Below are 14,927 nucleotides of genomic sequence, written 5' to 3' on the forward strand. Positions count from 1 at the left end.
AAACTCTAGATAAATACTGTAAGTTATCAGCAGTAATGAAGCTGATTACAATGGTAAAGACTGAGAAGGCAGGTCATCATATCCCATCTCTTTCTTCTACTAATTTCCTTATCCCCCCTCAATTCCTCATGCCTCTTTACTCAAATATTTAATGTCCTACTTGACCCACAAATATCTCATTTTCACTTAATTCCTCCACAATACCATATCTACTCCACTCCTGTTTACCCTTTGAATATGCAAATATGAAGCACTCAAGCACTTATTACATAAGCTCAAGTTTCATCACATTTAGAAAAATGTCTGTAAATATTACAATGTTTCAAAAAGTACACAATTTAAAGTGGGTGAAATTTTAGTGGGAATGGGTCAGAATGATTTACAGAAAAATATCTGTATTTGTCTTCAATGAGGTTTTTAGTGGACAGGCATTGAATGTGTTGTCATATGCCCATTCTCACGGAGAAGTAGACAACAGTTCAGTGCATATGGATAATGAAAACACAGTCTAAGCATAGCAAGACTGTGGAGACTATTCTAACTGTGAAGTACCAAATGAGCCAACTGCTTGCAGTCCAATGCAGGAATTTGAAGAAACAGACTGTACAGTGTGTAGTCCTGTGTATCCTTGTAATATCCTGTCTCATCAACGTTAATAAATTCAATTCATTTTCACTCATCTGCAGGTGAATTTGGCAGTAGCCACTGACCAATGTGTTTGATGCAAGATCCCCGTTTGCTTGTGTATGAAGTTCATTTCATACAGAAATTGAAACCAAAGGATCACTCAGAACAGAGTAACTAGCCATGACAAATTATAATAAGGGTATTACAAAGATATAATTTTCAATGACAAGGGATATTTCCACTTTAATTTATCTGTAAACAAAACAATTTGTTGCTTATTGGGCACAACGAAGTTTTAGTGTGGATTGTAGTGTCACAGCAGCTTCATTGTGAAACTGTCTTAATCAATTTACTGGTGAAAAAAGGATATGTTCTCACAGTCAATCCATTTTTTCCATGAAATCATTAAGTTTTACCCTATTAGCTGGATCACATTAGTGACTTGTGGTTTCATCAAACTAGTGTCCCATGCCACAATACTGACGATACAATCAGTTTGATACTTGACAGCTACCAGGTTGACTTGCCTCCTTTCACAATGACCACACCTGCCCAGGTTCCCCTCTCCCCCTCTCTGTCTGTGATTGAGCACCGTGTAATTTTTTTTTTGGGATGTTTATAGCATTGCTTTATGAGAATAGTTCACAAACTTTGGTTAAACATAAGCAGGTATTAAAAAACATTATATAGTTTTTTTACCTTATTAAAGCAAGCTTCAATGGTCCCTTCATCTAAAATTTTGTGCTGATGAATTTCATTGTCCTACACACTTCATTTGATCTGCACATGTGGCTGAACGTATTTTTTTCATGTGTATAGCCTGATGTATTTTTCAAATTGTGTGTTTCACAGGAAATCGAAAGACAACTTCCTATGTTTGCCCTTTCTAATAGTCCCATCACAATAGCGCTCGACAGTCGCCGAAAACAATGCTGTCAATTAGCAAGCCATATCTTCCATTACACATAGTCCATTTGAGTAATTAATTTGGCATTTCACTACTGACCCATGAATTCTGTCACACACACATTGTCATTTCAAAAATGGACTTCAGGTGAAGAGTAGTAGCACAAATCAATCTTTTGTGCTAGTAGCTAGAGTAATAGCATATTTCAGTGCTGAATTTCACTTCAGAGGAGATGCTTGGCAGTATAGGTTCATTAAAACAGTTTATTCTCCAATCAAATTTGGTTAGGATCCTATTGATAATAAGTCTCTTTCTGAAGTATGTCATCATTTAAATTTGGCAAAAATTATTTGATCATACAATGAACTTCTTTCCAGAAGTCACATTGACTTAATTGCTTATAACAAATGATAGCTGGTAATATAAATAACACTTTTTAGTTGTTTGCATTCATTTTACCATATTTTGGATGAAATGGGGGTGATCACACAGCATTCTGATCTAATATGACAAATGAATGTAATGCTTCCAAGAACTTTTCAAGAATTTGTTGATCACACCTTAATATAATTCTGGCACTTTTTTACTTATCTTTCACTGAATGTAGAAGAGTGTAGCACTTATAAGTTCACAGCTGTTTACAAAGCCTGATGTAATACATTCACCATTTAATGTAGTTTTAAAGTTCTGCCAGCTAGTATTCCACATATCTTCTACTAGCAAATTCAACCTTTTTCATTTTTGTCTTGATCTCAAATCTGAGATGAGTATGTTTGTTTCAAACTATTGTACAAGTTTCATAATTATTTTTATCAAACCTTTGTACTGGTTTCACAATTATTTTTTATCATCAATTTGAGTTAATAATTTCATTTCATACTACTGTGTTTGTGTCACCAATTAATTTAGCATTTTTGTAACTCCGCAAATGATTTTTCTGTTATTGGTATTTTTAGAGAATGATTATAGTACATTTCTTTTTTCACTAGACACATTTTGAACTTTAGTTATGGAAAGTAGTTGGTTGACTGTTAATATTAATCTTTCATCAAACAGTTCATAGTTGCCAGTTTTTGGGTATATTTCTGAAGCAAGTATAGCATTTGTTTGTATTGGATCTTGTGACTTCTGGTCCGATGAATATGATAGCCTGAATTCAAACTATTTCTTACTACGACGACATTTTAAACTTTTTTGGAATACATCAAAGTTAAATATTACAGTACCTATTTTGATCTAACACCAACTGGAAGTTATGAATTGTCTGAAGGTAGCTTATTAACTTAGTGTCTCTGCAGCATTATATTTGTTAATTACTATTTCTGTCACTTCCTTAGACACAAATTATCTGCATTCTTTATTAATTCTCACGACAATTACATCCACTTTTTGGTACTATTTTTTTCTTCTCTGCTGGTGTTAGCATAGTCAATTTATGCAAAGCTGTAACTGATGCATATACCTATTCTTTATTGTTCCAGATGAAGGAGAATAATTAAGCATTTGGAAGCAAATTCTATTAACAAGTTCAAAGCTTTGCAAATGCCTATAAAGGTCATATCTAAATTAGAGTAATATTTTCTATAAGCATGCTTCATGCCTCTGATATATTTTATTGGTGAATAGTTACCCTTGTGAGTCTTTGTACCAGTTCAGGAATTTCTTGTATCTCTGTTACATAAAAGTTATACCAAAATGTGAATTTCCACTTGTTCCTGCTTCACAGTGTTTTTAGTTCAACATGTTCACAGATAACCTCATCACCTTAATGTGAACTCTTTCACAAGAGCATATGAAGCACTACAAACTAAGTATACAAACTAAGTATTGTGGATAGATTTTCCAAGGATGATCTCAGACACTTGTTAATTATTTAGTAGGTTTGCAAATACTTCTGACTTGTTACGCACACTAAACTGTAAAATGTGACAGATTTCCTAAGCCACCGTCGTGTTACAAAGTGGATCATTAAACAATGTTTCATTCAGAGTGTCTCGTTACATGCTTAAATGGCATACTGCAGATTATGCATCAGATCTTTGAAATGTAGGTACGCTTTCATGAACCCTCTTTTGAAAAATTTTAATATATTCCATCATGGACATGTTTTGACTGGGATTGTGGCTCTGTACTTTTACCCACACAAACCAAAGTAAGTGCATTTTCCAACATTCTGTACAAATTGGAGACATGTCAATTCTTGTGCTTATAAAAGTCCTCTTTGCTAAAATTTTTCATCTTTACTACAGTTGACACAGTCCACAGTAAGTGGTTGTCATCATTCTCACTTGCTGCATCACTAAAAGTTAAGTTCTCATTCAAATGTTTCCTCCACACTAAAATGTTTGTACAGTCAGTTATATACAAGAACTTAGCACAAACGTATTTCCTGGTGACATTTTTACATGTCTGTCTACAACTAGCATAACTCATTTTAAAAAAAAACTGTTATGATTTAAACAATGAAATCACATGCTTAGCACAATGTGTTTCAAGAATTTATTCTCATTTTCAAGTGCATTTGTTTTCGTGAATATTTTTGATGACGTTTGCATGTGTGATTTTCTGCCTATCTTGCATTGTAGGTATCTTTTTGAGACACAGAATGCCACACACAAACACACACACACACACACAAATCATCAGTTACAATGTTTGTTTTTGTAATCATATCTTTTAGTCTGGCATAACACTATTGTTCACAATGACATCAACTTTTCACATAAAAAGGCATTCTTTGACAGTGTGCTTCAGTTCTGGAGCAGTGAATTCAAGTGATGGAGTGATATTTCAACCATATCATCCTATTGTCAGAAAGGACGAAAGTTTTCACTGTGATGTAACCTTTTAAGAAATTAGAATAGTAATAATGAACAACTGACTAATCAAGTTGCCAGTCACACAGTGTCATTTTCACTGCATAATCCCTAAGAATCTACAGGATCATGTCAGAAGCAGAAATTTGCGTTATTGCTTCCTAAAGGATCATTATCAGGGTGAATCCAGTTTTCCTCCTTTTGTGGATAGTTGGCAGTAACAGATCTTAATCCATCTTAAAGAATTAATGTTCGTCTTTTACTTAGTCTCAGTTTTACTTCCTTAAAAATCTGTTTCTCTTGATGTCAATACTTTTACAGCAACTACAGATGAAGATACTGTACAATACTCCAATTAACCAGTAATTAATGCTGAATACACATTAAAAAGTTAAACTTTTTGTCTTTTCTTCCAATTTGGTGATCTGCACTTTACCAAACAGGCATATTTCATGAAAGCTGACATTCCAAGGTAGAGGTATTTGAGATAGTCTTAGTTTTCAATTCTTATTTCTAATTAGACATCTGTTGCAGGGTTATCACTACCCTAATTTTGTTTCCATCTTCTATGAATTTGCTTATCATATTCATACACAAAATGAATCTGACAATAATTTTCTCTTCAATTCTTTCATCACTGCTTTTGATATTTACCTGTAAAGAACAAATAACATAAAAATCAAAATTTTGTGGAAAGTAGTATACTAAAATAATGCAAAGTATACACAGACTCAGGAAGTAATCAAAGCATTTCACTGCACAAACATTTGAGTAACTCAGTAATTAATACATTAGGCAAACATTAAGTCCTTGGGAAATCAAGTGCGACTTTTACTCAAAAAAATAAATTTGTAAATGTGAGGCCAGTGAATCCATCCTGAAAAACCACAACTATCAGAAGACTATCCTGCCACCTCCTTTTCTTTTGGCTCATTGGTAGAAAAATATTCTGAAGGAACTGAAAGTCCTTTTACATCATCTGGCTGATCAGATGTGCATGAGCTTCATCAAGTTTCTGAAATATCAAATGTCACAACTTCTGACCTTAACCCCTATTCATGGTCTTGCTCATGAGTGGTTGAGTTACTTCTCCTTAAAGCACTGGAATATTGGAGTATTTCCACAGCAACTGAGTGCACATTTCTTGAAATCAAATGCTCCAGTTGCTTATTATATTGTAGCTTTGTTTACACAATGGTTCGCAACTCGATTAAAAATCACTGTCCTTCATTTTAAGTGGCCATGCTAATGACAGCAGTGTCACATAATTTTTTAGCTTCTGATATTTCATTGACATAAACATTACTCTTAAAATATTAAGTATGCTCCATTCAGTAACATTACACCTGCTAACAAGTAGGATGCTCAAACAGGTTCATGAGCTTCTTCAATGCTAAAGATAATGCACTGTCATTTTGCTTCCCGTTTTACCAAAAAGGCAGACACAATACCCTGTTAACTTTTGAGCTTCCTTTTGCATGCTTTGCTATGTCATATTTCTTTATCCTGTTTTACAACAAACAGACCTTTATATTTCCATTGATTATATTTAACTTATGACCATACAATCAACACACTATTTTCACTGCAGTGTCTTCAGCTTGACTCATTTCTTCTTTTGGTCTCTGAATCAATGTGATGCATTAATGACACCCATCAGTCTAACATACAAATTTAAAATGCTTATCACATTCTTGCACTGGAACCAAATAAGCTCTTCCAGACATTGCAGTAATTTCTTGTGTTTACCTTAAATATTCAGTCTAATGAGTTGTCTCCCACTTCTTCACTGCATGTTCTGTTTATTTTTGTAAAATTAAATCCATAAACCCCAGAAAATACTATAAGAGCACAGTATTTGCTGCAGTGGATAATGTATGTATGTTTTTGGTAAGAAAAATGTAAAAAAGATGTTCTTCAGAAATCCCTTTTGCAGAAATTGTTGTTTGGAACAAACGTCTGCTTTCTATGGACCTATCCTAAAGCCAATAATGAATTCATATCACAGTACTCCAAATACAAATCTATAATAAGGCAGTCATCATCACAGATCAATGCAGCTACATCAGAAGACTAAACAGTCAGTTTAATAACATCAGACACAATAATTCATTTATCAGTAGTTTAAGATTGAACGAAATGAAATTAATGAAATTCCAAAAGACATGCCAACCAGACTATGTAATTCAGATTTCAACTCCAAAGGAATGCAAATGTGTTGTTCTGTCTAAATCCAAACTGTTGCCATGCCTCTGTTCACTAACTCCATATCATTCACATTCTTATAAACATATTCTCTTTGTGATGATAGACAGTTTGCTACTTAATGTATCTACCACTACCACCTTTCCATTATAATCCTCTTGTACCTATGTCTTTCTTCTATTCTTTCTCCTGCAGCTTGACAGACCCTAAATAATTCTAAGGGCACAAAGAGAAGCGCTTTTCTCTCTTCCCTCCACTGCCATGACCTTTCTTTTGATATTTTGCTTTTTATTTAAATGAAGTAATTTTCTGACTGTCTACTAAGCATCACTTACCTCCACCTGATGCCAAATTTTCTATCTCCTCTTCGCTTATTTGCGCAAGTGCGGCAATTTCATCAAGAAGATTCCTGGGGAAAAAATGAGAACAGAAAATATTTTCATTGTTTTGTAAAAATTTATGTCCAAAACAGTGGTACAGCTAATGCACAGCATAAAAACTGAATTATGATTAAATACATGTGATACACCTACATAAGAACTGAAAAGTTCAATTTCCTTCACACTGCTCTGACCTTTAGTCCTTCACCTGATATAGCTACATAGTTTTATCTCATCCTTACATATCCTCTTCCTTTCCCATTAATCTGATTTTCTCTCTCTTTGGTACCTTTACTTGTCTGTTATTTCTTAATTATTTTGTTTTCATTTTTATCATTTGTTACAGTTTACTAAATTCTTTCAAAAATCCTCTTTTATTTTCCAAACCCTACACCCCTGATATTTTCGTCACATAATCTTGGCAGAAAGAAAACAGACAGGAAGAGAAGAAGGTATTGTATAATGATGCCATCATAAATTATGTACACTGCATTAGGAATTCAGTTTGAGTTCAAATGACGTGGAATGAGAATATATGGACATGAACAGTCAGGAAGACCAATGAGAACAAAATTTTGTACTTTATCAATGACATCCACCAGACTGTGACAATGAGGCATCAGTTAAATATGAGAGAAATAGCAGATGCTACTGGTATCTTATACAAACACAAACAAAAGAATTTACATGAAGATTGACATGAGAAAGGCAACCTTAAATTTGATGTTATCTACTTGTTGCTGATAAAAAATCCACACCTCGAATAAATGCATATAAATTATAAAAATGTATGTATGTATGTTCCACATCTCCCAAACGACTGGACCAATTTCAACCAAACTTGGTACACACATCATTTAGTGTCTGGAAAGAATCACTGCGGGGGTACGAAACACCCACCTATGAAAGAGGCTGGTGTAGGGATGAGGTTGATAAAGCAGTGTTGCCCATGATGCGAGAATACCCGAGACTTGCAACAAATTTAACACACACTTTCAATCCTTTACGAAACTTTTTCTTGGTGATGACAACCCCCCCCCCCCCCCCCCCCCCCGCCCCAAAAAAAAAAACTACTGAAAGAAGAAAAGTTTGTCACTTACCACATTTTCACTGTTCTTGCATGAAAACTATCTCATGAAGCACAATGTTTCAATTTATTACTTCTTTACTACTAACTGCATTCATGGCACTTTTGCAGTCTGTATTCATATATACCACTGAATGTACCAGAAAAATTACACCATTTTACAACTCTTAGTTCAGGAGATACAATGTCAAACACTGAATGTGTGAGAAACTACTACATCCCGGAAGATGTTTAAATTTATTACTTTGTTGCTACTAACTATTTGCAACTCTTGCATTTTGCACTGAATGCACCTACAGAAATATAGCATTGCACAAAACATAATTCAAGAGATATGATGTCATAAACAGCAAGATGGGCGAGACACTGCTGTATCATGCATGAAGTTTTAATTTTTTTATTACTTCTTTGCTACTAACTCCATTCACAACATTGACAGGCATTGAGGGAGAATGAGGAAATGGGGACAGGTGGGTGGAGGATGAAATGGACAAAGAGACAAGGGAGGGGGAAATGGACAGAAACATGAAAGAGGAGAGATATCCAGAGACGGGAGGAGAAAGGGACAGATAGAAAGATGTGGGAAGAGAAGATGAACAGACAGAGGGGAAGGAGGAAATGGCCAGGGAAAGGGAAGGGGAGGATATGGACAAAAATAGGAAAAAGGAAGAGATGGACAGAGAGAGGGGAGAGCAGAGGATTGGAAAAGAGAGGAGGGGGAGATGGAATTAGAGGGGGGAGGCACAGATTGAGATTGAGATAGAGAGAGATAGAGAGAGAGAGAGAGAGAGAGAGAGATATGGCGATGGACAGAGAGGTGTGGTGGAGATTGATAGAAAGAGCGAGAAAAAGGAGATGGACTAACAGAAGACTGGAATAAATACATATCCAGACAACACTGGGTACTCAGCTAGTATAGATTACAAATGGAAAATTATTATCTTGAAGGTTGTACTACTGTCAACAACATTCTGAAAATGAGAAATGTTTTATGACGTTTACAGCAAAGAACAGATTCCAAAGAAGAATGAAGCACCTAATGCCAGACACATGCATCACTCAAATTTTCCTAGGAACTCTTAGCCCTCTATAAGCCACATATATTGGCAAAAATAAAATTAATAAAGAAAGGAGATACTAGGATTACAGGAACTTGACAAAGCAGTAAATAATGTACAGGACAAGAAGGGTATTTGGGGGGGGGGGGGGGGGGGGGGTGGAGGTTGGATAAATGGAAAAAGGGAGGGATGAATATTGACTGATTAATTAATTAATTAATTAATTAATTACATGAAACTATCAAATTGCACTAATTTATTACGTTCCATTCAATCTTTGGAGTGTTCGAACAAGTCTTCCATTTTTTCCTCCGTGGCCTCTCTCTATTTTCAGTCCGCTTTCTGACTTTACTTTCTGGCAGTACTTAGTATTTGATAATGTTTGGCTGTACGAGTTACTGTTGAAAATGTCTCATGAACTAATATGAGCCTTTTCTAAATCCTTTTTGACCTGCTGGATCCAAGATACGGTTTTGAGTTGTTCTATGTACACTGCAGCTTTGTGGGCATGTTTTGTTGGGAGTCAGTGGATGTGCACATAAAATTCAAATTTTCTTTTTTTGAGGTTTGTCACAAGATTCTGTCCCTTTTTCAGTTGTTTTTCAAAACTGCAGTCTGCAATCATCTTCTGTTCTTTTGTGACAGAGTATCTACATCTACATCGATACTCTGCAAATCACACTTGCCTGCCTGGCAGAGGGATCATCAAACCACCTTCACAATAATTCTCTATTATCCCATTCTCAAACAGGGCGTAGAAAAAATGAACACCTGTATCTTTCTGTGCAAGCTCTGATTTCCCTTGTTTTATTATGATGATCGTTTCTCCCTATGTAGGTCAGGGTCAACAAAATATTTTCATATTCAGATGAGAAATTTGCTGATTGAAATTTTGTGAGGAGATTCCGACCACAATGAAAAACACCTTTGTTTTAATGATGTCCACCCCAAATTCTGTATCATGTCAGTAACACTCTCTCCCCTATTTCGCGACAATACAAAAGGTGCTGCTGTTCATTGAAATTTCTCGATGTACTCTGTTAATCCTACCTGGTACGGATTCCTGACCAAGCAGCAGTACTCCAAAAAGAGGACACACAAGCAAAGGGTAGGCAGTCTCTTTAGTAGATCTTTTACATTTTCTATGTGTCCTGCCAATAAAACACAGTCTTTGGTTAGCTTTCCCCACAATATTTTCTATGCGTTCCTTCCAATTTAAATTGTTTGACACTGTAATTCGTAGGTATTTATTTGAATTTACAGTCTTTAGATTTGACTGATTTGTCATGTAACAGAAGTTTAATGGATTCCTTTTAGCACTCATGTGATATCCTCACACTTCTCATTCTTTAGGGTCAACCGTCAATTTTCACACCATACAGATATCTTTTCTAAATTGTTTTGGTCTTAAGATGACTTTACTAGACAATAAAGGACAGCATCATCTGCAAACAAACCATACAGTTGCTCAGATTGTCTCCTAAATTGTTTATATAGATAAGGTACAGCAAAGGGCCTGTAACACTACCTTGGGTAACGCCAGATACCACTTTTGTTTTACTCAATAACTTTCTATCAGTTACTATGAACTGTGACCCCTCTGGCAGGGAATCACATATCCAGTTACATAACAATATTCCACAAGCATGCAATTTCACTACAAGCCACTTGTGTGGTACAGTGTCAAAAGCCTTCTGGAAACCTAGATATACAGAATCAGTTTGAAATCCCTAGTCTATAACACTCAACACTTTGCGTGTGTAAAGAGCTAGTTGTGTTTCTGAAGAATGATGTTTTCTAAATCCATGTTGACTGTTTACCAATAGACCATTCTCTTCGAGGTAATTCATACTGTTCAAACACAATATATGTTCCAAAATCCTGCTGCATATAAACATTAATGATATGGGCTTGTAATTTAGTGGATTATTCCTACTATCTTCCTTGAATATTAGTGTGACCTATACAACTTTCCAGTCTTTGGGTACAGATCTTTCATCGAGCGAATGGTTGCATATGATAGTTAAGTAAGGAGCTATTGTATCAGCTTACTCTGAAATGAATCTAATTAGTATACAATCTGGAGAGGAAGACTTGCTTTTATTGCTATTTAAGTTGCTTCAATACTCTGAGTTCTTAGAACTCTGCAGTCTGCTTTGAGGATATATTCCAGATCACTTTTACCATGGGGTGTATGCATTCTGTGGCTTCACGCTTGATAATTGAGTTGTAGTGCCTGGTTTTGTGTGTATTTATGTACTTTTTTTGGTAGATGATGTAGGTTTTACTGTATCCACTCCCATGTTTTTGTATGTGAATTTTCTGTGCCACCCCCCTACCCCATAGGTTCAAGGATTCAGCCTAACTACCTGAAGTACGGAAATCCCTTGATTTGTCCACATTTTGTTATCAGTTTTTGAGTCCGATGTTTTAAGCATATGTACCTCATTTTTTTTTTTTGGAAACATGTGGAGGTAACTCATCCAGCACAGTTGAGAGTTTCTATCAGTTTTATTGCTGTCCCCTCTTCTGTAAGTATTGGCAGGTCATCTGCAAAAGCTGGACAAGAAATCTGGATGTCATTTTTGTGTGTTCCAAGTTGTATGGGTTTCCAATAGTTTTGTTTTTAAAGTTTTTTCTAACTCTTGGATGATTTTGCCCAGAACCAGATTACAGAGGATAGGACACAGTTTGTCATCCTGTTGAATACTGGTTTGATTAGAAATGGTTCAGACACCTCAACCAGGAATTTTATTTTGGGTGTGTGTTGGTGAATGTTCGATGAGATTTCAGTTTTCAGGTCATATCCTCATTCTTTGAGGATGATAAAGAGGGTCTGGTGATCAACTGAATCATACTACGCCACAGTCAGATACACCACTCACATATGAGGGTAATTTTTAAACTAAGAACAGATAGCGCATTGTGTCCATGCATCCAGTCTTGTGGCATCTGTTCATGGTCAGCCACTCTTGGCCAGTCTTTCACTTCGGCACCACTATGTTTCACATCTCTACCAGTGTTGGTTTCATGGTTTATATTGCTTCGTTTGTTGCCACATCAATCAATAATCCCACCAACTGTGATGTGTGCTCGGTTATTTGGTTCTTAAATGCAAAACAAGTTCATCCTGGTGAAATTCTCCAGCAGATTGTTGAAGTTTATAGTAGACGTGTAATGACTAATGGAAGTGTGTGAATGTGTGTAAATGGTGTAGGCTTTTTAATGAAGGAAGGACAAATGTTCATGATAAGAATGATCTGGATGGCCTATTGTCGGGAATGAAGACCTGACATGAAACGCTGATGAGGAAATTTGCCAAAACAGGCAGTTCACTATAGACTAGTTGCATCAGATATTTCCCACAAGTTACAAAATCAGTAGTTTTTCATACTGTTACTGACAAACTTCACTACAAAAAGATATGTGCAATAAGGCTGCTGAAAATATTGACAGAAACACAGAAAACAAAAGCGAATGACACATTCTTTGTCTGTTTTAGGAGTGCTATCACAAGGATGGTGATGTGTCCTTGCGTAACACTGTGACTGGTGATGAAACATGGATTGTGTACTTCACTCTAGAGGATAAATGTCAATCCAGTGAGTGGCATCATTCAAACTCCCCAATGAAGCCACAGAAATCCAAACAAGGACATTAAACACAGAAATCATGGCCACAGTTTATTGGGACTGGAAAGGCATTCTTCTGTTTAACTTTTTAACAAGAGGAATGACAATAAGTGCTGAGAAGTACAGTAAAACATTATAAAAGCTTAGGCGCGCTACACAAAATCACTGATGGGGCTGCTCTCTAGCGACAACATTCTGCTTCACGACAATGCTCGGTCTCATGTAGTGGCAAGAACAAAGACACAACTGGACTAGTTTCACTGGGAACTACCAGATAATCCACCATACAGCTCTGACTTAGCACCATCACACTTACATCTGTTTTCAAAACTGAAGGAGTTTCTTGGTGGAAAGTGTTTGGAAAATGATGATATGCTGAAAAATGCTGTTACCAACTGGTTTAAAGGTCAGGTGGCAGAGGTCACTGAAGCCGAGATCCAAAAGCTGGTGCCACAACTTTACAAATGTTTAAATGTTCATGATGACTATGTTAGAAAGTGAAAAAATGTACATAATGTAGTTTCTGATCAATTTAATTCAATAATAAAATTTCTCTTACTCCATTGCAAATTGGTTCTTACTTTAAAAATGGCCCTCATAGAATCAACTGATAGCTAGCAGCATACATGCAATGAGCCATACCTTCCGCATAGCAGATGTTACTCATGTAAGCTAGCCTGAAGCTCCAGTTATGAAGTGTCACCACATTACAAGCAGCAAAATATTACATACATTATAGATTAAATTACACATCTACCATAGAACAAATGGAATAAAACTCTGTACAACATTCTGTTATGCAATAGCTAACAAAGAGGATGCCTCGTATATATACAGTACTTTTCAAGACATGCACACAAAGTCATACAATACACAGAATTTAGAACTTCCATAAATAAATAACTTTCTAACAGTAATGGAAATTCCTGCAGGGAGCAATATATAAAATACAGGAAAGGCAACCACTTGCCTATAGAGAATCAATGCATCAAGTGCAGAAACATATAACAGGAAACAACACACACACTAGCTTTTGAATGCTCAAAAGCTAGTGTGAAAGCTGTTTTCTGTTATGCATTTGTGTGCTCCATGAATTGATCTGCCACAGGTAACTTTCTAACAAGTCCATATGCATTAGCTAAAAGTCAATGGAGAAGTATGACAATGTATTTCAACAATATAGAAAAACAACTTAATCATATGTAATAATTGTATGTTTTAGTGACATTATGGTTTCTGTTTACTATTGCGAATTTCATTTGTTTAATTGCCTGAGTGAGTGGGATAATAAATGTGGTATTATGTGATGTAAGAATCTTTGCAACTGAGTGGATTAAAGCATGGGAACATGGATCTGTATTGTGTTGTAAGTCATGTACAAAAGGAAAGTTGTGAATTGTGAAATAGAATGTTAACAGTATTTTGGAATCACAATGGCTAGTTCAATCCTTGAGACAGTTGGTAACAAGATTAGTTTGCTTTTATTCATTTTTCTGGAACTCATGATTAAATAATTTTGTCTTAAGTAACTTTGGAATGACATAAATTCAAGGCACAAAATATGGGATTGTATGGATCTAAATCAAAACATGATTGGTTACACTGGGACTTGGCCAATCAGAAGCAAGATATTTTGTGTGCATTAAAACTGTGAGCAGGATTTTGATCTGAATCTTGAGGAGTGAGTTACTATCCTTCATGGCATTCAGATGTGTACTGAGCTTCAAAAAATGTATTAATTATGAATAATCATGAAAATAGGCAATTGAAATGTATCAGAAAGTGTTTAAGAATGAACATAAATGATGATTACGCAAATGACAGATTCTTCTATTTCAAATAAGAAATTCTGCATGATGTGCTGTTCAATTACAATGGAGAACTGGTATTCTGAAGTGAACATTTCCAAAGTATACTGTGCAAGAATTTCAACCATAAAAAATCCATTTGTATTTTTGGTGTCTGGACAGGGTGAAAACATTAAACTGGCTGCTTGTGAGTAATTGTGCTGTAATTGTGAATGATTTAGTACAGATTGTTTGGTTTCATGACTTATGTCAAAAACAACAAACTGTGGATTTGGTGGTACAAATTTGTACCAGAAATTGGCAATTTATCGGAGTTTACAATCAATGACTTTTGCTTATTTGATAGTTCATTTAGACATGGAACTTTATTTATCTTACACCCTATTGACAAATTCAGTGCATCTAAT

At 35.5% G+C, this 14,927-nt stretch overlaps 1 protein-coding gene across 1 annotated transcript in view; it reads right to left on the reverse strand.

The window, feature by feature from the left end:
* Positions 1-14,927, reverse strand: part of LOC126419615 (gastrula zinc finger protein XlCGF7.1-like) — a 100,457-nt gene that overhangs the window by 14,260 nt on the left and 71,270 nt on the right. Inside the window, exon 3 of the mRNA XM_050086804.1 lies at positions 6,891-6,964. Within this exon, the coding sequence (XP_049942761.1) occupies positions 6,891-6,964 (74 nt within the window). The remainder of the gene's footprint in view (positions 1-6,890; positions 6,965-14,927) is intronic.

The sequence above is a fragment of the Schistocerca serialis genome, chromosome 9, assembly GCF_023864345.2.
Source record: "Schistocerca serialis cubense isolate TAMUIC-IGC-003099 chromosome 9, iqSchSeri2.2, whole genome shotgun sequence".
Classification (NCBI taxonomy): Eukaryota; Metazoa; Arthropoda; class Insecta; order Orthoptera; family Acrididae; genus Schistocerca; species Schistocerca serialis.